Genomic DNA, 22,299 nt, shown 5'->3' with positions numbered 1-22,299 from the left:
CACAACCTCCTCCCTCCACACCACGTGTCCCACTCATCACAACCTCCCCCCTCCACACCACGTGTCCCACTCACCACAACCTCCTCCCTCCACACCACGTGTCCCACTCATCACAACCTCCCCCCTCCACACCACGTGTCCCACTCACCACAACCTCCTCCCTCCACACCACGTGTCCCACTCATCACAACCTCCCCCCTCCACACCACGTGTCACACTCATCACGACCTCCTCCCTCCACACCACGTGTCCCACTCATCACAACCTCCCCCCTCCACACCACGTGTCACACTCATCACGACCTCCTCCCTCCACACCACGTGTCCCACTCACCACAACCTCCTCCCTCCACACCACGTGTCCCACTCATCACAACCTCCCCCCTCCACACCACGTGTCCCACTCATCACGACCTCCTCCCTCCACACCACGTGTCACACTCATCACGACCTCCTCCCTCCACACCACGTGTCACACTCATCACAACCTCCTCCCTCCACACCACGTGTCCCACTCATCACAACCTCCTCCCTCCACACCACGTGTCCCACTCACCACAACCTCCTCCCTCCACACCACGTGTCCCACTCACCACAACCTCCTCCCTCCACACCACGTGTCCCACTCATCACAACCTCCTCCCTCCACACCACGTGTCACACTCATCACAACCTCCTCCTATATTTTCAGATTGTTTTCTCTCCAGAATCCCGTTTTTAATCATTGCTGTTCTGGTTCGTGCGACTCCCAGTGGCTTAGAGGCGAGTGCATTTTATTTTAAATCCGACGAGCAGAGATTCCGTTGTTGCTCTGCAATGTGAAATAATAAACAGCTGTCATTGTTCATACTCTTCCCACAACCCTCCTGTACTCGGAGCACTACAATTAATCTGTATTTTTACTTAAGATAATATGTACCGTGGGGGTTTTTTAAAAGGTTGTATAGGATTTAAAGAATATTCTGGTGAATGACATTAATAGGAGCAAATTGAAATGTGGTAACAATTTTAAATGAACCGTTACTCCAACCTCTTTGGTGTCGCTATCTATAATAATAATTATTAAACTTCTTCTGAACTTCAACCGAATGTTTATTTGTTACACAGAAAATCCCGCGTAGCCAGTTACCCAGCTAGCTTCGGTAGCAACGACCAGCAGCAGCCACTGAGGAGCCCAGCCAGCCGCCAGCCAGGAATCTCGAGGCATAATTGACAAATCGTCCCAGCTCGACTCCATTTCCTCGCTCGTTGAACTGGTCCAGTCGACGACGGCAAGTCAGGGAGGATAGTGAGGGGGGGGGGCAGAGTGGGGGGGGGGGGCGATGTTCACGTGACTAGCCACCCCTCCGCAGGGGGCGGCGCTTGCAGCAGGACGCGGGCGACTTGTCGCACTCGCTCGTCCGCGCCGCTGCTCTGCAGCAGCAGCGACTCCAGCTGTGCGGGGCCCCCCTCGTTCTCGAACCACGCACGGGCCTGGCGGGGGGCGGGGGGCAGGCAGGTGCCACACAAGGGTCAGATTCATAGGGTCAGCGAGTCGGCCACCAGGGTCACGGTTCGGGTGTTGGAGGTAATAGCAAGAGTTGGACGTTGTGTGCCGGCATCAGGGTCCAAAAAAGTTCGAACATTATGCCGCAAATGACTCGACTGGATCTCACGCTCATACAGCAGCAGCAGAGATCATCGCCCCTCATGGCGGACTCATGCGCCAGGGTCACTCCCGCAAATGAGACTCCATCCTGGTCTCTTGAACTCTCACTTGGTTACATAAAATACATTTGAAGTGTGACCAATGCCTCTGGAGTTGAGTGTCTGTGGAATTCTCCTGGTGGCTGAGATGTCACGTTATTGTTTACCGTTGTTATCAGCGTCCAGAATGAACGCCTCACTCGAGACTAAAACATCGCCCGCCTCCTGGCTTCCACACTCCCCCTCCTCCCCAATGAACACTCGTGGTTAAAAACCTCGACCGCATCAGAGCATCAACAGCAGGCCCACGTCCACAATGGAACATAAGTTCGTATATTGAACTTCATTCGCACCATATGTAGCCAACCGTGCTAATCGGTGCCACTGCGGCCGTGCAAGCCATCTATGGACCGGACAATGAACCACTGTGGACTGCGCTGCTTCAACAGAGGAGGAGGAGGGGGAGCAGCGACACGACACCAACTCTCTCTCTCTCTGCTGAAGCCTTCTCGTCGTGGCCAGCAGCAGACACTGGCGCTGCTGCCATCATTCGCACGGATAACGAGTTTATTGTCATCGTTGTTTGCGATTTATTTTATCATCGTCCTAGCTTCTGATCGTTGCCGTTGTCACCTCGGGGCTGTTGGCCAGCAGCGGCTGCCACAGCTGCAGCGCCGTGACCCGGAGCTCGGGGTCACGATCCCCCGGCGCCGCTTCGCCGCCCAGGGACACGGAGGCGGCGGCGCTCAGCAGCTCCGGGCAGCCCCCGAGCAGCGAGCACGAGGGCCCAGCACGCACGGCCACGGTGCAGAGCACGCGCGCCGCCTGTGGGACACGCGCGCACGCGCACACAGACAAAGATCTCCCGTGTGGCCTTGAACTGCTGGGGCAAGTGCTGATAGCGAGTAGCAGCACCTATGAAGGCCGGCACGGCACGCGAGCGGGCGAGTGGCCAACATCACGCCCGGCTGCCTTGTCTCACCCCTGCGGATGTTTACATACTGTACCAAGTACTCGTTTGAGGCTGAGTAGACCTAGGGGAGACCCAGGACCGATTCAGATAATCGTCACTGGTTTTGGCCGTGAGCAGGAATCGAACTCCGGTCTCCAGATTCGTAGCGCTGGGCACTAACTGCTACGCCACCGCTCCCCAAACAAACATACACACAAAGACAAAGATCCCCCATATAGCCTTAACAGACTGTTGGGGAAAGTGCTGTTAGTGAGCACCTATTCAGGCCGGAACGGTACACGAGGGGGTGGGTGGCCAGCACTACGCCCGACCGCCTTTGTCTATCTAGTGGCGATGTTTACACACCACGCCAGGTACTTATTTGAGGCTGAGTCGATCTTGGGGAGGCCCAGGACCAGTTCAAATATTCGTCACTGGTGTTGGCCGTGGGCGGTAATTGAACTCGGGCTGCCGGGTTCGTAGCGCAGCGCACGAACCGCGACACTACTCCTCCCAACACGCACACACACACACATGTGTACACAATCACACAGGCAGACACGTGCCATCATGAATTAATAACCGGCATGCGTCTCCCCTCCCTGCTTATTTGATGTTGACTGAAATGACCCCGCCCGGAGTCGGTTATCAGCGGATCGGTTATTCATCACACACACACAGGCGCCCCGTGTAACGTGCAGACACTGTTGGGGCAAGAGCAGCTATTGTCAGCCGGTAACTTCCCACTGCTGGATACAGGCCTCCCTCATTCTCTCCCATCCCTTCCTTCGCTGTGTCAGTCTATGGGTCTCTGTGTCTCTGTGTGAGTCTGTGGCTCTCTGCTTGAGTCTACGGGTCTCTGCGTTCCGTTTACGGTTCTCTGTGTGAGTCTATGGGTCTCTGTCTGAGTCTATGGGTCTCAGTGTGAGTCTGTGGGTCTCTATGTGCTTGGGGAATTGTTGGTAGCGACGGCTCATCACTGCGTGGCTGCTGCTGCTGCCTCCCATCTCGTCTGTGGTTCCTGTTCGTGCCTCCGAGTCGTTCCCTCCGTATGAGAGCGAGCGACTTAACGCCCGGCGGCAGCGCATCGTGAGGTGACATCGTTATCTCTCACGCGCCGCACCGTGTAACTCATTTAAGGCCGAGTCGACCTGGAGGGGGACCCACCATGAGTCCGACCCCTTGACCGTGGCGCAGCAGTGCGGCGAGGCGAACGTGAGCGCCGAGACGGAGCAGCACGGAGCACCAGGCCGGCTCGCCGGCTGGGAGGCGAACCGGGACGGGGGAGGTTGAGAGGGGTCAGAGTCGGGGTCGGGGGTTAGAGGGACGCGTCAAGAGACTCGCGTGTGGCACGGGGGCGACGCTGGCAGGTGGCGCTGTCCGCCCCGAGTCTGCTCAATGGCGCGCGTGAGCATAGCGAGCTCAGAGGAGGACTGTCGAACGCATCTCGGTGTGGTTCTGCGGTCATCTTACGGGGGCCGTTCTCTGTCACAACGTGGTGCACTGCTCACTGTGATGGACATTTCTTGGTAGAGGGGTGCGAAGGGATAGAGGCGTCCCACCGGTGGTGGGGAGCCGCTCCTGTGGAATCTGCCACTAGAGGGCCCCATCAGCCCTGGCTCGGATAAACCCAGCGATTGGCGATTGCTGCTGGCCCTGCTGCTGCGTTGGCAGTGGTGCACAACCAACAACAACTTTCATAAGAGGTTCCATAAGAGGTTTTTTGGTTAGATCGTGTACATATAAATGTGTCATAAAACCCGCCACCACCAGACAAAGCCAATCTGTTGTAATTACTGGCGAAGCGTCATACTCGAATGTAAATGTTGTGAGTTTACTCTCTAACAAACCGGTGTGCTGTACTCATGACGAATTTGCATGTTTTGTTTTCGTGACAAACCTTACTAATGGGCTGTGTCGGATGGTGGCGGGTTTAACGACGTATTTATATTTACGCGATCTAACTCACAAAAACCTCTATTATGGATAATGGTCGCGAAAGCCTGCTACGTGTTAAAACTCAACACGTTCCGTGTCAACAACAGCAACAATGTGCGTGGCCTTAAGATGAAAAAGCAGTACTGCTTTTAAATTGGGTCCATCTTTTTGAAACACCCTGTATAATAGGAGACGTTTTCGACAATAGCCCTTCTTTATGTCGTATGACAAAGGACCAATATCAAAAACGTTGCCTATTATATATTATTTCCTTCCAAGGCCACAGAGTGTGATTGATGCACGTGTTGAGTTGTTTGTCAATTGAGACAAATTATTTGGTGATGCTGGCAGTGGTGGTGCACAAGCACAATTAACAACAAAAAAAAAACTCAACACTTTCGTCAATAAAACTTCCGTGTTTCCAGAGGAAACATAAAAAAAATGGAGTTTGCGTGTCTCTCTCTCCCCTTGGTCGCGTGGATTTTTCTCCGCGTCCTCCGGTTTTTCCCTCCACATTTATAAACAACATGACGCGTTTAGAGTACTTGGCTGGTATAAGTTTCCACATGATGATAAGCAACTTAGTTGAGCTGTCATTTGTGATAATAGTTTTTTTACCCTTTTATCTGGCAACAAAACTGACACCTTTTTTACAAGGAGTCATGTTTGCATTGACCACAATACCTGCAGTCAGATAAAAGGGTAAACAACCAATTATCATATTTTGTTACTGGCAAATGAGGTTCCAATGCTGTCATTTGTGGCCAGGTCGCTTCTGAAAAAAACAGCGATATAGCGCAGTGGGACTTCGCTGGTAAAATAATAAAAATAGTTTAGTTTTTGTCCAGTTTATTGTCCAACGGGACGAGGCTAAAGCTGCTGGCGCCACCCTCGCCTCCACCCTCGCCTCCACCCTCGCCTCCACCCTCGCCTCCACCCTCGCCTCCACCCTCGCCTCCACCCTCGCCTCCACCCACCTCCACCCACCTCCACCCTCCACCCTCCCCTCTCACCTCCACCCTCACCTCCACCCTCACCTCTACCCTCGCCTCCACCCTCACCTCCACCCTCACCTCCACCCTCACCTCCACCCTCACCTCCACCCTCACCTCCACCGACACCTCCACCCACACCTCCACCCACACTTCCACCCTCACCTCCACCCTCATCTCCACCCTCGCCTCCACCCTCACCTCCACCCTCGCCTCCACCCTCACCTCCACCCTCACCTCCACCCTCACCTCCACCGACACCTCCACCCACACCTCCACCCACACTTCCACCCTCCCCTCTCACCTCCACCCTCACCTCCACCCTCACCTCCACCCTCACCTCCACCCTCACCTCCACCCTCACCTCCACCCTCGCCTCCACCCTCGCCTCCACCCTCGCCTCCACCCACGCCTCCACCCTCGCCTCCACCCTCGCCTCCACCCACGCCTCCACCCACACCTCCACCCACCTCCACCCTCACCTCCACCCTCACCTCCACCCTCACCTCCACCCTCGCCTCCACCCTCGCCTCCACCCACGTTCGCCAAAGCGTCGCCGGCACCCACCGGTCAAGTTGCCCACGAGCCAGAGGCACTCGCGGCTCACGAACGGGCGCTTGGGCAGGAAGCGCTCGGCCAAGACCAGCAGCACCGGCAGGAGCCCTGCGTCGCGCACGGCTCGCCGGGACCCCTCGCCGAGCCCCCCGCAAACCACGTTGCCCACACAGCGGACCAGCGGCACGACCAGCTGCGTCGCGCGGGCACAGGGAGGGGGAGCGCGCAGACCAAACTCACGGTCATCGTTAGCCGTGCTCTATCCACTGCGGGATGAGGCTCTCCCACCCCCCAAGCGGACAAACGGGCAATGATGGGACCTCATTCTGACTAGCCGTGGTCTATCCACTGCTGGATGAAAGTCTCTCCAAGCCATAATCATCATCATGACCGTGGCTCACGGTTCTGTGATGCAACGATCCGTGTGCCACCCTTGCCACGAGCTAATTTCGTCGCTCCATCTCCGCGGTGGGTTGTCACAGCGAACTTGCACCTAAAACCACGACCACCCTCGAGGTGTGAGCGTGACCCCTGTGACCCCCGTGACCCCCCATGACCCCCCGTGACTCCTCTCGGACCTACCAGCTCGGCGTACTCCGGGATGGGGGAGCTCAGAAGCCGCCCCCCGAGCTCGACCAGCACCCCCACGGCCTCGCGGATCAAAGGCTCCTCCACAAGATCGCTCGCTCCACTGTGGGGGGTACGCGGCAATGGGAGGTCAGCGATAAAGCATCGTCATCATCGCGGATATTATCATCATCATCATTAATATCATCATCAGGGCTGGATATAGGCATAAGCTAAGCTACAGCTTAGGGCCTCACATCATAAAAGTTTTACATAATCTGTTCAAAAATAAAGAAGATAGGGAAAAAATACTCTGTAAGACGGTTTTCATTCCGATATGACAAACATATAGAGGGATTCGTCGATGGGGCCTCTTAAGCATGACATAGCTTAGGGCCCTAGCGATGTCATAATCCAGCTCTGGTCACCATTGTTGTCATTATCAATGATTCATCATCATCATTGTCTTCATCGTGGCCGTTAGCAGGAATCAAACTCACGTGGCTGGGTTCGTAGCGCAGCGCACTAACCACTACACTACCGCTCCACACACACCCATCCACAGACACGCACGCCATTCTCTCTCATCCTCCTCCTGCTGCTGCTGAGGCTGCAGGGAACACAGGCCTCAAGCCTCGGACGCAGCCCCCGTGTGCCCCGCGTGCCCCTGTGTGTTGCGTGCCACGTGGGCAACCTGCACGCCAGGTAGTGGAGGCACCACGCCGCTTCCACGGCGCTCGTCGGAATGTCGCGAGCCCCGGGGGTCAGCACCAGCGGCGTCCGCAGGAGCGAGGGCAGCCCGGCCGCCCGCACCGCCCTGCAGCGCCGGCACGTAAACAACAACAAAGAGAGCCGCCATTCGCCACCAAGTGAAGGAGACGTCACCGCAGCCTTTATAATGATGTCAACTCGTACCTTGCCACTGCCACACGGCATCCGCTCCTCGCTCTCGTATAGAGAGAGAGGACGACTCGGAGGCGCCACGAGGAGGAACCACAGACGAGCGGGAAGGCAGCAGTAGCAGCCAGGCGGTGAGGCTGGCACCACCAACAGTTGCCCAAGCTCTGCGGATCTCTTTATTATATCAAGATGTTTCCAGCCACGCGTACGAGCGAGGGGGCCGCACTCTGTTCAGTACAGGTGGAAGATTGGCAGGTCCACATTTTGCTGCACCGCCTTGGCCTGGCAAAAACTAAGCCAGGCGGTAGGCACACTGGCAGGAGCTCACGGGACAGACCCAGGTGCAATGGGTCGACTGAGATGACCAGCAGATGCACCACCTGTGCTGCCCACTGTGCCACCTCACTGCGTTTTAGCTGCACGGCGCTCCTCCGCCCGTTGTTGTGAGCATCGCTCCTCTGCCCCTCCTTGGTTCTAGAGGGCGACTGTCTCCACTACCCAGTAGCCTCACAGTACACCTAGTCTGGCACTGCCCAGTAGCGCCCTTCACGAGCCTCCTCCAGAGGCCGATCTTGACACGGCTTGTACACACGCACATAGATGTACACGTACGTGTGTGTGTGTGGGGGAACGATGGGGCGGATCGAGGGGGAGCGACTCACGGGATGATGCGGTCGAAGGCTTCGGGCGCCTGGAGCAGCTGGGACAGCGCAAACGCAGCGGCCTCCTGCACCGCCCCGTGGGGAGACTGCGGGTGCACGCAGCGCGAAGCGCGCATGAGTGTGTGCGAGTGTTTGTACGCACGTGTGCACATTGTTTTACGCCTATACGCCCTTAATAGGTGCTCCCTAACAATGCTCGCGGTCGTCATTGCATTACTGCACTACTTTAGCGAACAAAAAGTGAATGAGCAGGCCCGACGTTAACCAATGCAGAGATAATTATCGAGATTGCATTGCTACTTCTTGATTAACGTAAGTCCATACTGCCCGTCACAAATAACATACGCAACATGACGCGTGTGGCAGAGAGATTGCTTCGCTAATGCAGCCTGCGTGGAACTCGACTTTTAAATTATTACAGTCCCCGCGCGAGCTTTAATTCAATTACGCGTGCCGCTCCACAAACTGGCACACGGGCCCTGCTTGTGCCACTGTCGAATGATTTAATACGAGTCGTCGTTTCAGCTCCCTGCTTCCTCTTCAGTTCCAGGTCTCTCCCTGGTCCCAGGTCTCCCTTACTCAGATCTCCCGGTTCCCACAAGTTCACACGACCCCTTCGGCCCAGTTCTCCAAGTCTGCCTGGTCCGTAGGCCTCTCAGTCTTTAGGTTCCTGCACCCAGGTCCCCCTGCCCCGAGGATTCCTTCGTGCCACAGCTCCCGCTGTCTCCCTGTGCCACGTCTCCCTATGCTCAGGCCTGCTAGGCCCTCTGTCCACATGTCCCCAGGTCACCGTCTCTCTGCCACCCCCCCCTCACTCCGAACTCCTCCCCATCTCCCAGGTCTCCCTGGGCTCCAGATCCCCATGGCTGCCAGGTTCCCCCTGTGCAGACCTGCAGGCAGGATGCGATCCCGGGGAGGAGCCCCTGTGCCATCATCTGTTCCCGCGCCCTCGCACTCTCCGTCACCAGGTTTGCCAGCGTGTACAGACACACCTCCTGCAAGAGCACACGCACAAACACACGCGTGTGTCAGTGTGTGCGAGTATTAATAGGACGACTCTGCCTCATTTGAACACACGGTGCGGTGTGTAAACAACGGCACTGACCGGGGAGACAAAGGCAGCCAGGTGAGGCGTTGGCCACGCCACTTCCCCGTGTGCTGTGCCAGCCTCCACCGGTGCTCGTTAACAGCACTTGCCCAAACAGTCTGTTAAAGGCTACGAAGGGGAACTTTGTATTTATATTGTGTGTGTGTGTTAGCCCATAATACCTGGGTCTGTTCTGTGACCTCCCGTCAGAAGCGAGCCTTGGACGCTCACATGATACCTTCAAGGTGCACCTAGCCTGGCATGGTGTGTACGCGCGGGCGTGTGTGTACGTGCGGGCGTGCCTGTGGGCATGCGTGTGTACGTGTGGGCATGTGTGTACACGTGTGGGCGTGCGTGTGTACGTGAGGGGTGTGTGTACGTGCGGGCGTGCCTGTGGGCATGTGTGTGCACGTGTGGGCGTGTGTGTGTACGTGAGGGGTGTGTGTACGTGCGGGCGTGCCTGTGGACATGCGTGTGTACGTGTGGGCATGTGTGTGCACGTGTGGGCGTGTGTGTGTAAGTGAGGGGTGTGTGTACGTGCGGGCGTGCCTGTGGGCATGCGTGTGTACGTGTGGGCATGTGTGTGCACGTGTGGGCGTGTGTGTGTACGTGAGGGGTGTGTGTACGTGCGGGCGTGCCTGTGGGCATGCGTGTGTACGTGTGGGCATGTGTGTGCACGTGTGGGCGTGTGTGTACGTGAGGGGTGTGTGTACGTGCGTGTGTACGTGTGGGCATGCGTGTGTACGTGCCGTGAGCTGGGGGCTGTGGCCCCCCAGCAGCGTGACGAGGTAGGAGGTGGAGGCGAGGCAGGCGAGCGGCGCCGCGGGCAGCGCGGAGTGCGACAGGCGCAGCAGCGAGCGCGCCGCCTCCAGCTGCAGCTCGGGGCCGCGCGCCAGCAGCGCCACGAGCGAGCGGACGCCACCCTCCACGCTGGCACACAGAGACGGAGATCCCCCGCGTAGCCTCAACAGGCTGTCGGGACAAGTGCTGGGAGCGCGTAGCACTGGTCAAGGCCGGCACGGTGGGTGACCAGCACCACGCCCGGCCGCCTTTGTCTCTTCAGTCTTAGGACTGGTTCAGATAATCACCACTGTTATTGGTCGTGAGAGGGGGTCCAAGTCAAGTAGCCGAGTTCGGAACGTAGTGCGGCGCCAACCACTGCGGCACAACTCGCCACAATACTGACACACGCACACACACACGCACTGACACACACTCACGCACACACACGCACATACACACACGCTCACACACACACGCACTGACACACACTCACGCACACACACACACACACGCACATACACACACGCGCACACACACACGCACTGACACACACACACGCACGCACACACACGTGTCACGTAACCCACTGCGGCACAACTCCCCTCAACACTGACACACACACACGTGTCACGTAACCCACTGCGGAACCCCATGATGGAGCTCCACGGTGAAGCTCCATGGTGAAGCTCCATGGTGAAGCCCCACGATGGGAGCTCCATCGTGCAGCCCCTGCTCACCCAATGAAGGCCGCCTGTGCGTCCGGGTTGGGCAGGGCCCGGCGTAACGCGCGCAGGGCCTCCAGCCTGGGGCCAAGGGCTCCAGACGACGCCGTCCTCTGCACCTCCAGCCACAGCTGCGGCACCTGTGTACGGTAGGGGGTGCACGCACCAACAACAATACTCGCATGGCGAAAAAATGTTCGTGGGACCCTCCACCATGACAAATATAACCGTATAGACATACAAAGATCCCCCCTATATCCATTAACAGTCTGTCGGAGCGAGTTCTGTGTGTGAGCACCTATTTAGGCCAGGATGGTACACGAGGGGGTGAGTGGCCGGCACAAGGCCCGGCCACAATTTGTCTCCCCAGGGATGACGTTTACACACCGTACCATTTAATGCTGAGTTAACCTCGTGGAGGCCCAGGACCGGTTCAAGTATGCATCACCCAATGTTAGCTGTGAGTAGGAATTGAACTCAGGTCAGCTCGATCGTAGTGCAGTGCACTCACCACTGTACTAATGCACCCCATGTATGAATGCGTAAACACCCCACATGTGCATACACGGAGATATGCGCGAGGAATAAGGTCCTCTGTTGTGGGCATAACATTGTTTGTACGTGCATATATGTCTGTACAATAATAATTATTCTGTTTTGATAGAGCCACCCTCCTTTACGCCGGGACATTTGAAGAGCGCTTTACAGGCATCATATCTAACGTCGACATATTTGAAAGGGTACCCCCAGTGGCAGCTGACCCTGTCGGGCACAGGGTACCCGACCTGCAAACCAATATAAGTTTGCCAGTAGGGGCTGATGATTGGTACTGTGTGTAATCCCCTCCAACTAATTAGCAGTGTAATTTTTCGAATTTCGCCAAAATTTTGGCCACAACGCCGGCACACAATAGCCGACACTTGCAAATTATGCCAGGGGATCTTTAACGTCCACCGCGGAGCAGACAGCGCGTATTTATGCGCTCAATACACCGGAAGTAGTGACCAGGGCGGCCTGCCGAATTCGAACCACAATTCTCTGCAACAATGGCAAACCCGCTATCGCTGGGCCGCGTCACCACCTTAACCACCGCACGCAGCCAAAGTGTCGCGTCTGAAGCGATGCTCCCTGCGAGCCACTCACGGTCTCTGCTGCTGCTGCTGCCTGTGGCTCGTGGGGGGAGCTGGGGGAGCCAGGGGAGGCTGCGGGGCCCCTGGGAGCTCGCTTGCTCACGAGCTGAGATTCTCTCCGAGCGCGACGCAGCTCTGTCGAGCGGACGGCAGAGGGACATTGGCGCGGCACTCGCACACACGTGTACAGAGCTGCACACTCGCTAACAGACACGAAATACAAAGAGCCCTCGTGTAGCCTGTCACCGGCTGTTGGAGGGAGTGCTGTTTGCGAGCACCAATGAAGCCCAGAATGGTACACGATGAGGTGGTGTGGCTAGAACCACGTCCGGTCGTCTTTGTCTCCCCAATGCCGATGTTTGCACGTTGCACCAGGTTCACATTTAAACCCCAGGACGAGTTCAGATAATCTTCACCGAGGTTGACCGCGAGTGGGAATCGAACTCGGGTCACCGGCTTTGTAGCGCATTGCGCGAACCACTGCACCACTGCTCCCACATACGCAGGCATGCATGAACACGCACACACAGACACCATTACCTCCAGGTAGAGGACACTCAGAGGGGAGGTGGGACAACTGAAGGAGGAAGTCGTAAAGGGGGATAGGAAAGAAGGCCTGGGAGAGAGGGAGGTCTGGGAAGGGAGGGGGGGGAGGGAGACCATGGTGGAGGGAGACCTGGGTAGAGGGGGAGGGAGACAAGGGTTGAGGGGGAGGGAGACCCGGGTGGAGGGGGAGGGAGACCAGGGTCGAGGGGGGCGGAGTTGGGAAGATGGGGGTCTGGAAGGGAGGGGGCTGCAGAGGAAGGGAGACCTGGGCCGGGGGGAGCGGGACTCCTCACCGGCCTCCTCCTCCCTGCGCCGTGCCCTCATGCCCTGCACGCTGCTGCTGGGCCCTGCTGCCTTGTACAGATCTCTCCGCCGATTCTCCATCACCGCCTGGGGCAGGGCAAGGCAGTGCACGACCGGTTACTGCAGGAAACAGCAGGGCACAGCAGGCTACTGCACGGGAAGGTGCCGCAGGTTTCTGTCGGGCACAGCAGGGCTCGTGAAGCTGTGCGAATTACTTCACGCGGCAAACAACAGCTGGACTACAGCTGGAATACAGCGGGCAACAGCTGGCGTATGCGGCAGACCGGTGCACAAACCCGCGACACGTTCATAGCATGCCCCACATACAGCCTGCCACATAGATAACAGCAGGCTATCGTTACAGCAGGCTGTAGTTAGAGCATGCCCACACAGCTCACGTGGCTGTAGGCACGCCGTAGGCTCCTGCTGTCGTCAAGTTGTAGGTGCAGACGTTGTGCTGCTGTTGCTGACAGCAGGCTGCAGACGTCACCGTGTCCTGCTGTAGCCCGTGCTGTCCTGGCTGTATCGATGGTGCGAGGCTGTTACTATTGTTCAGCTGTAGCTGATACTGGGCTGTAGGTCCTGCTATGCAGACTGCTGCTGTTACACCGGGTGTACCGACAACAGAAGCTATCCTGGCCGTAGACGCTGCTGTCTCTGTTGCAGACGATGCTGTTGTCGGTCTGTCTGCTGCTGTGCGAACTGGACCTGTTGGTGTTGTTGCTGTCAGACTGGAGCGAGTGTTGTTAGGCTGTCTTGGCAGCTGCTGCTGCCATGTTGTTGCGAGCGCTATGCCGACTGAGATGCGTGTTGCTGTTGTTCTTGCTGTTGTTGTTGTCGCTATCGCGCTCTACTACGATGGGAGCTGTTGCCAGGCTCGATCAGCTGCTCGCTATGGCAGCGTTCGGCTGTTCCTGCCCCCCCCCACGCACGTGGCACAAGCAAAACTATCCGCTTACAAGTGCTCGCAGATTCGCGAAGAGTGGGCCCGTTTAAACTGAATAATTTCGCAGTATTATTAATTTGCCGATTATATATTGAGCGCGATTTAAGTCTCTTATTTTTTTAATGTTTATAATTTAGTAAAACAGCTTAGGTGTTCCAAATATTCTACCATCAATTACGAATGTGCGGACGCGGAATCTGCACGCTGCTGTGAGCAATGCAAGAACACGCGCCAAATTCATCAGGGAGAGGAGAGTTTCTGAGGCAGAATGGTGCGTGGTGTGTGATGTGTCTCCTGTGTGTTGTGTTGTCTGTGTGTTGTGTCTCCGGTGTGTGTCTTCTGTGTGTGTTGTCTGTGTCTCCTGTGTGTGTTGTGTTGTATGTGTGTGTTGTCTGTGTGTGATGTGTCTCCTGTTTTTGTCTTTGTTGTGTTGTCTGTGTGTGTTGTGTCGTCTGTGTGTGTTGTGTTGTCTGTGTTGTGTGTGATGTATCTCCTGTGTGTGTTGTCTCCTGTGTCTGCTGTGTCTTCCGTGTCCCCTGCGTCTGCTGTCTTCTGTGCCTGCTGCTTCCTGTCTGCTGTGCCTCCTTTATCTGCTGTCTGCTGTGTCTGCTGTGTGTGTTGTCTCTGCTTCGTCTGCGGTGCCTTTTTTGTCTTCTGCGTCTATAATTGTTCACTGGCAACAGCAGGCCCGCTCCTTATGCCACCATCGCTTGCTGTTCCCAGGACTATGGGTGCTCAACAGTTGTGGCTGAGTGGGGGCAGCAGACACCAGCAGGGCTCTAAGGAGTACAGCAGCCAGCGTGCCAGTCATAAACCCACACTGTGCTGTGCCACACTTAATCGTACTTCTGTGCCAGCCTCAAGAGCATTGTTGCTGTGTCAGTCATCATCATACTGCCGTGTTCATTATAATTGCATTGCTGTGTCAGTCAAAAGCTTACTGCCGCGTTATAATTGCATTGCCGTGTGAGTCTTGAGTTCATTGCTTTGTCAGCCATCAGCTTTCCTGCTCTGTCAATGATTGCTTTGGGGTTATAATCAGCCACGAGCTCGCTGATGCGTCCGTCTTGAGCTCATTGTTACGTAAGCTATCATTTGTATTTCTCTGTCGGTCATAGGCTCCTTGCTTGCGTGAGTTTTAAGCTCACTGCTGTTGCCAGTCTTTAGTCGTAGCACGCCTGCCCGGTGACCCTTGTCGGTGCTTCTCGCTACAACTCGTCGACCTGTGTTCGTTTTCAGTCGAAGAAAAGGGGCCTGAGTTCGGAGGAAAAGCGAACGAAAATGATGGAGATATTTTTCGAAACGGTTTGTGGATTATTATAATAATTATGCCTGTCATGTTTACAATCTATACATTGCGTCCTTGTCGTCCTTTGCTAAATGACGGCACCAACAACAATTGCCCAAGCTCTGCAGTCCTATAAATATATTATAACCTCAACACATCAATAACACCGGGGCCTGAAAAGGGAAAATATATTACAGGCGACGTTTTGGGAAAATCGCCCAGTCATGGCACATGTGCCAACACGGTGTCACCAAATAATGTGTCTAAATATGAAGATTTGTTTGATAGTCAAACTGATATAGTTTTAATTCTCAGAGTTAGAAATTGGAAAAAGCAAATGGAAAGTTAAATGTTGAGCTGTGCGGTCTCCGAGGGTTCAGCTCTGTCCTTGTCCGTCTGCAGAAGGACGTGTTCCAGCTGAAGGACTTGGAGAAGATCGCTCCACGGGAAAAGGGCATCAGTGCGTCCAGCTTCAACGCTCTTGCACTCCCCAAACAGCACTCATCATCTGCCTCCTCCTCCATCATCATCATTGTCATCATTACACGGGCTCTGGCGTGGTGTGTGTATGACGCAGCGTGTGTGACTGCGGTGTGTGGCCGGTTTCCGTGGCCCAGCGTGTGTGGAATGGAGTGTGTGTGATGCGATGTCTGCCTGGCACGGTGTGCGTGCCTGGCGTGCGTGACGTGCTGTGGGGCTCTGTGCGGCGTGCTGCGTGGCGTGCCATGTGACCCGGTACACAATGTGTACCTGGCATGCTGAGTGACATAATCTGTGTGATGCGATGTGCGACTTGCACGGTGTGTGTGATGCAATGTGTGATGCAATGTGTGATGCAATGTGTGACGCGGTGTGTGCGACGCGGTGTGTGCGACGTGCCGTGTGCCCGTGCGCAGCTGCGATGTCGGTGAAGGAGGTGCTGCAGAGCGTGGTGGACGATGCCATGGTGGACACCGACCGCATCGGCACCTCCAACTACTACTGGGCCTTCCCCAGCAAGGCCCTGAACTCCCGGCAGAACAAGCTTATGGCCCTGGAGGCACAGGTGCCACCACTCGCCGCGCGTGTGGGAAAGTAAAGTCGTCGTCGTCGTCGTCGTCGTCACCACCGTGGGGCGGTGACGTGGCCCGGCAGTAGCACGCTAGGTAGTGCATGGGGCCAGCAGAGATTTACGAAACTGTCCAGACGTGCCGGGCCGCGTCTTGGGATGCCCTTGGGAAGGGAGCCGGGGTCGATCCTGTGTGTTTTCGTCTCGGCCCGCAGCTGAAAGAGGGGGAGGTGCGGCGCCATGGCCTACAGGAGAGCGTGGTGAGGGCCACGGCGGGCCGGGAGGACACGGTAAGCATCGTTTCTCGGCAGGCGGCATCCGACGGCAGTGAAGGCGGACATTCTGCACCGTTTTCGACAAAAACACGACAGCCGAAATCTCGCGCAATCCAACGCGTCCATTTTAAAAGTGGAAGGAGCAAGCGTTACGGATGAATAGGCACATCCCTGCACAAGTCTGAGAAATCTCCTGCTGCATACCTGAGCAGTGAGGCATTGGTGCTCACCTTCCCGTTTATAGCCCTGCAGAGCCAGTAGTGGAAATTCCACGTTCCTTTGGCATGGGCGAAACTTGCCCGTAGGACGACCACTGCTGACTTTCCCACAACGTGGGTATTAATTTTATCGACCCCAGAGGAATGATGTAATTTTTCATTATATGTAATAGTTATAGCAATAAGTCAAGAAACATCTAAGTCGGTGCTCTCTGATGTGCCAAGTCAAAGTGATGGAGCTTTGTCCTTGCCCAGTCCTGGTCAGCCTGGCTCACAAGTCCGTCCGATGCATGACGTGCGGGTCGTCTGTTTTGAAAACCTGAACGTAGAGTGAGAAGTAATATCCTGTAAGTGACCGTTATATAACCTGAGATGCGTGCCTAAGAAAATATTTTCTGGCCCAAAACCTACTAAAATAACACCTTTTCTACACAACTAAGATACATTCATGCATACATATGGAGAATATCAGCTTAGGCAGGTCATTTACTCACCAAAACTGGAGCACGTCAGGTGAGGTGAGGGAGAGGGAGGGGCAGTAGGAGTGCCTGTCTCGCTCTGTGGGTCATCTCACGTAATAGCAAAACTAAAGCGACGTAAACCGATAAAAACAAAGGTGTTAATTTATGACGAACGCAATAACGGATCATTGTATACTATCGGGGTATGCCCGTAAACAAAAAAATGACTGGCTGAGTCAAACCCCCACCAGTCCAAGACTTGAACTCACGATCGTTCTCACTACGAGCCGCTCGCCTTGCCGCTGAACCTGCTGGTCAGATAGAAGAAGTCCCTGCACAGCCGTGACGGTGTTACAGCTTGGGGGGGGGGGGGGCGTCTCACCACGGCCTGTGTGAGTATTGATGGTGCCGCCTTCTTATGCCACTTCCATCGTCCCTTCTCGCCGGCCACAGGAGGAACGCACCGAGCTGCTGCAGGAGCTGGCGCGGCTGCGCTCCTGCAAGGAGAAGCTGCAGGCTGAGCTGGATAAACATCGCGAGTGCGACCCCGAGGTCATCAGCGACCTCCGTGAGTGACTGAACACACGGTCCTTCTCGCCGGGGCGGCTACGCTGCACGTGGCCGCCTGTGATCCGGCACTGGGGAGGCGGAGAGGGTTGGTGGATCGGATAATTGACAATGTTGCCAGACTCCCTTCCCGTGAACATCGAGGTGCAATGCCCTCACTCGCCAGCCGAATGCAGTGCAGAAAAGTGTGGACGGATCGCCATCTGTTTCCATCTGTACGGGATAGCGTGTTGCCCCCTTGCACGTGTAGTTTATCTCCGGGCGCTTTGGTTTCCTCCCACGTGTAAATACCCATTCATTGGACGATAGCATCTGAATATATAGAGGACCGCAGAGCTTGGGAGGGAATTTCGTGCCTGTTCATTCATCCATGGTTCCTCCTCACACCTCTGAGTCATCCTCTATCTTCGAGAGGGAGCACTGCGTGGCAGCGACAGAGCGCTACGAGTTATCATCATTATTATTATTTGACCCAGTGCTGCACTTCGGTGATTGGTGTGCATTGACGAAGGTGGCGGGGGAAGCAAAGATGTGACACTGTGGAAGTGCAGTACAACGATGGAATGTTGCCGCACTGCCCTGTGCTGTCCGCAGTGGCCTGTCACCTTGCTGTAAAGAGACATCATCATCATCTCCCTCTTCCCTCATTCTCTTCGCAGGAAAAGAGAACGAGATATCCAAGGATGCCGCGAACAGATGGACAGGTATCGTACTTATATGTGCTATGCCGGCTCACGAACACCACTTACCCCAGAAGGCTGTTAAAGCTATAGGGGGCGATCTTTGTAATGTAAGCGTCTCTCTGTGCTTGTGCTGTTTTTGTGTGAGTGCAGACAATGTGTTCTCCATCAAGTCGTGGGCCAAGAGGAGGTTCGGGCTGGAGGAGGATCAGCTGGACAAGTCTTTCGGGATTCCTGAGGAGTTTGACTACATCGAGTAACGATCGTGGATTTGTCCCAGCCGGCACACCACGTCCAGTATCCCCCTCCCCTTGGCCGCAGCTACTCGTCGCAGCCAAAGCGGACAGCAGCATGAAGCCCACGTGGAGTCCTCTTGACGAGTTGACGACACGTGGCGTTTTCCCGGTGTATTTCTCCAACGCGTGTTCATGGTGTACCGCGTCGTCGTTCAGAGTGATGTCCGACGTTTCGTTCCACGCACCGGGAGCCAAATTCAGGTCCTGCAGAAGCTGTCGGCACGAGGAGTGGAACGTCATCGAGGCCGTTCCCTTCGTCTCCGCGCACTTTCCCACATCTTTGACTTCCTCATTTCGACCTCGTTCCCTCCTCTGCTCCCACCTCTTCCAAGTGGTCACCTTGCCAGCGTGGAAGTGTAGGCCAACTACCGTCTAGAGCTGTGGCTGGTGGAAGCAACGCCCGCCAGCAAGGGGTGTGTGCAAGCCATTGCAGGGCTGCACCTGTGTCTCTGCCTACTGCAGGCTCTACCAGAAGTGAATGAATCCCTGGTGACCACCAAAGCCTTTGTCAGGCCACTTGCCTGTGGTGGACACGATGAGTGGAGGTGGTGGGTGGAGGTAGCGGTGTTTCACTGCTTCCACGCCCGTGCGGGGTGATCCCGCAACTCGCTGTGGGTGGTGGCTCTGACCATGACCAAAACCTGAACCCTATCCGTGACCTTGTCTCAAAACCCGATCTGCCTGACCCTTATCCTGCCCATCCTGTTGTACCCATACATAGTTGCGTCTGGATCGATTCAATTGGCAGCAACGGTGTTTTTAACAACGGGGGTGTTGTTCTGGCCGTCTTGCATTTGTGAGTGCTGGTTGTGAGGGCCTATAAGGACGCCTGTGTTTAAACATGTGTGTGCTCACATGAGTTCACGTGTGTTTTCACGGTTGCGCTATCTCTCTGCTGCATTTTCCGGGTCGTGCCGCTTGCGTGTTGTTCGTGCACGGTGTCCGATGTCTCGCTCCACATGCTGGGTACTTGTTCAGGAACTGAATCGCATCGGAGAGCTGCTGCACGCGAGTGAGCCTGCACCTCTGTGTTGATTGATCCATGGACCGGAGCAGACATCCAGCTGAGGTTCCAGCTCGGCACCATCGTTATTCTACCATCTGATATCTCCACTCTTTTCAAGAGGTTATCATTTATTCACTGTTGTTGGCCACGTAAAGGAATTGGGACATCTAAGGTTACACCACCTCTGGTGGAACCGACAACATTAAATATCTGAAAGCAAACTCAACACATTCTTAATTAACCCTGTGAGCGGCCTTTAAATAAAACAAATGTAATAAAAGACGTTTCGGGCATTGAGCCTCCTCCGATGTAATATATTGACGAATATGTTGAGTTTAATTTTTTGTTATTTTATTTACTGTGCTCGTACACCACTGTCCACGCAGCAGCAGCCCCAACTCATTTGATAGTAAATGATCTGGTCCTGGGCTCATAGACATAATATACCACGTGTAGATTCTAGTAGAAGGAAGGAAGCGATGACATGTGTGATGGCATCAGTGACCCTTAACATGATGACGTCTTGACCTTGTCTGTTTGGGTGTTTTTTTTACGGGAGCGGTAGTGTAGTGCTTAGCACGCTTTGAACCTGGCAACCCAAAGTTTATTCCGCTCTCTGCCAACACCAGGGACGATTATCTGAATCAGTCCCGGGCGTCCCCTAGGTCAACTTGGCCTCAAATGAGTACCTGCTGCGATGTATAAACATCACTCGAGAGACAAAGGTGGCCAGGCGTGGTTCTGGCCGCCCACTCCTTCGTGTACCGTGCCGGCCTTCATAGTTTCTTGCTAATATTACTTGCCCCAACAGTTTGTTGAGACTATACGGAGGATATTTGTATTGTTGGCAAACAAAAATAAACCTATTTCCATTGTTTGACTTTTACAAAATTCCTTTGAAATGTTGATGTTTATATCACCAGGTATAGTTGCAACCGCATCTCATGACCCTGTCCAGAATAGCAATGAGTAGGACATGCGCGTCACGGAGAAAGGAGGCATTTAATTATTTATTGTGAAGGCGCTGTCAGGCAACTGAGAAGAGGGCAGTATTCATTCTGAACAGGGGCAGGGAGTCTACCTCCTGCCAACGAGCCTTCGACACTTCACGAGACGGCCTCAAGGTGCACCTAGCCTGGCACAAGCGGCATTGTAACGCGACCGCCACTTTGTTGTTGGTGTGTGCGGCCAAATTTGCAGAACTTTACTGATGCCACCGAGCACAAGCTTTGGGGTGCGTCTTTCCATCACGTCTTATAATTCTTGGAATGTGGAATGTGGTGCTAATCTCTATCCAAACCGGATCCAGCCTCTTCTAAATCTCCCCGCCGCCCGCTGTGAAAACAGACGCTGCTCCTCCGTGAAGCTCACTCGCTCCTGCCTCTCTTCCCTCCTCCCACATCATCATCACCGCCCTCTCGTCATCTCCGTCATCTCGGCCCGGTCATTCCTCCTCTCTCTTCCTGCTGCTCATCTTGAGCCGTGCCCGCGTCTTTGTCCGTCTTGGGGGACTCCCGTTCCGTCATCCCTTCTCTCTCCCATCCCTTTCTCCGTGTGCCGAGCGTTACATTCTTGCCTTCTCTACTCCTCCTCCACCTCGCGTACAACGTGTTGTTGTTATATTCATGGCATGCGGGCATGCCCCGGGAGCGTGTTTGCGGGGGTGTGTGTTGCAGTGTTCATATACACAATGCCTTAAACTGAGTACCTGGGCGCCGTGTGTAACCTTCGACACTGGGGAGACAAAGGGGGCCGGGCGTGGTGTTGGTCACCCACTCCCTCGTTACCTCGTGTGCCGTGCCGGCCTTCGTAGTTGCTCGCTAACAGCACTTGCGCCAACACCCTGTTAAAGGCGACATTGGGACATTTTTGCAGTGTTCAGTGCAGGAATACATGGTGTGTTTAAAAAAAACGTACCGTGCGATGTGTCTGTGAGTAATAAGAGACGTAAGACTGCTGATGGGTCTCGGGTTAGGTCCCGGTTGCTGATGCACTTTAGTGCGGCCCTTTGAAACGTTGGTATTAACCATGAACCATGCCATGTCCTAAGGGTGCCTTCGTCTGGCTCGATGAGATATTCGCATTCCACATCGTTGTGCCTTATCATCATCATCAGTCGTGAAATATCCACTGCTGGATGAGAGCCTGCCCCCAAATTCGTCGCCATCTGTCACGGTCATACGAGTCCATTCCATCGCTCCGTCTCCACGGAGAGCGATCTTCTCGGTTGGCGATCGCTCCGCTGGCTCCCGCGTCGCCCTTAGTCTCAGCCACGGCCATCGCCATTCTCGTCTCAGCCACGTGCCCTGCTCGATGACAATTCGTACCGCCAGTCCCCTGCTTTACGAACGTCTCCCGGTGGCTTGTCGGTTCATGGGGGCCTATTTGACCATACCGCACCATCCTAGTCAGTGGCGACTCGGTTTGTAACATCATTGCTCTACACTTGATGTTCGCCGTGGCCAGAAATCGAACTCAGGTACCCGGGTTCATAGCCCAGTAGGCTAACCACTGCGCCACCGCTCCACAGCGTGTTGTGATTGATGTCGAGGCTCGTGGTGGTGGTGGTGTCGGAGCGCGCACGTGTCCATGCGCGATGGAAAATGCACGCAGCCCGATCGTGGAATTTGTGGAATGAAACGGCCGGCACAGTGACTCGGGAATGGTCCTTTTTAATCCGTGAATTCCTCAC

The 22,299-nt window shown here is 55.2% G+C and overlaps 2 protein-coding genes across 4 annotated transcripts; one reads left to right on the top strand and one right to left on the bottom strand.

Annotated features, from left to right (window-relative positions):
* Positions 1-767: 767 nt before the first annotated feature.
* LOC133342824 (transmembrane and coiled-coil domain-containing protein 6-like) lies at positions 768-13,751 on the bottom strand. Of its 3 annotated transcripts, none has more exons than XM_061552124.1 (13): positions 13,221-13,751; positions 12,813-12,909; positions 11,987-12,108; positions 10,859-10,983; positions 10,088-10,268; positions 9,142-9,246; positions 8,252-8,337; positions 7,372-7,506; positions 6,705-6,813; positions 6,135-6,315; positions 3,805-3,899; positions 2,319-2,510; positions 768-1,472 (listed from the first exon to the last, which is right to left on the bottom strand). In XM_061552124.1, exons 2-13 carry the CDS (start codon positions 12,901-12,903, stop codon positions 1,326-1,328), a joined length of 1,569 nt encoding a protein of 522 aa, XP_061408108.1. In that variant the 5' UTR covers positions 12,904-12,909; positions 13,221-13,751; the 3' UTR covers positions 768-1,325. The 3 variants fall into 3 exon arrangements, with proteins under 3 accessions (XP_061408108.1, XP_061408107.1, XP_061408109.1); XM_061552123.1 differs by having other exon boundaries at positions 13,531-13,751; XM_061552125.1 differs by having other exon boundaries at positions 769-1,472; positions 7,384-7,506; positions 13,531-13,751.
* A 237-nt stretch (positions 13,752-13,988) lies between these two features.
* LOC133343087 (meiotic nuclear division protein 1 homolog) lies at positions 13,989-20,482 on the top strand. Its single transcript, XM_061552586.1, has 8 exons — positions 13,989-14,039; positions 15,008-15,073; positions 15,459-15,516; positions 15,953-16,101; positions 16,320-16,394; positions 17,512-17,626; positions 18,285-18,329; positions 18,459-20,482. The coding sequence occupies exons 1-8, from the start codon at positions 14,037-14,039 to the stop codon at positions 18,563-18,565; spliced, it is 618 nt and encodes a 205-aa protein (XP_061408570.1). The 5' UTR covers positions 13,989-14,036; the 3' UTR covers positions 18,566-20,482.
* Positions 20,483-22,299: the final 1,817 nt, after the last annotated feature.

This window comes from Lethenteron reissneri, chromosome 16 (genome assembly GCF_015708825.2).
Source record: "Lethenteron reissneri isolate LAM-NWPU_2019-01 chromosome 16, ASM1570882v1, whole genome shotgun sequence".
Lineage (NCBI taxonomy): Eukaryota > Metazoa > Chordata > Hyperoartia > Petromyzontiformes > Petromyzontidae > Lethenteron > Lethenteron reissneri.
The sequence above is the reverse complement of the archived record's forward strand: the minus strand, read 5'-3'. Positions and strand labels throughout refer to the sequence as shown.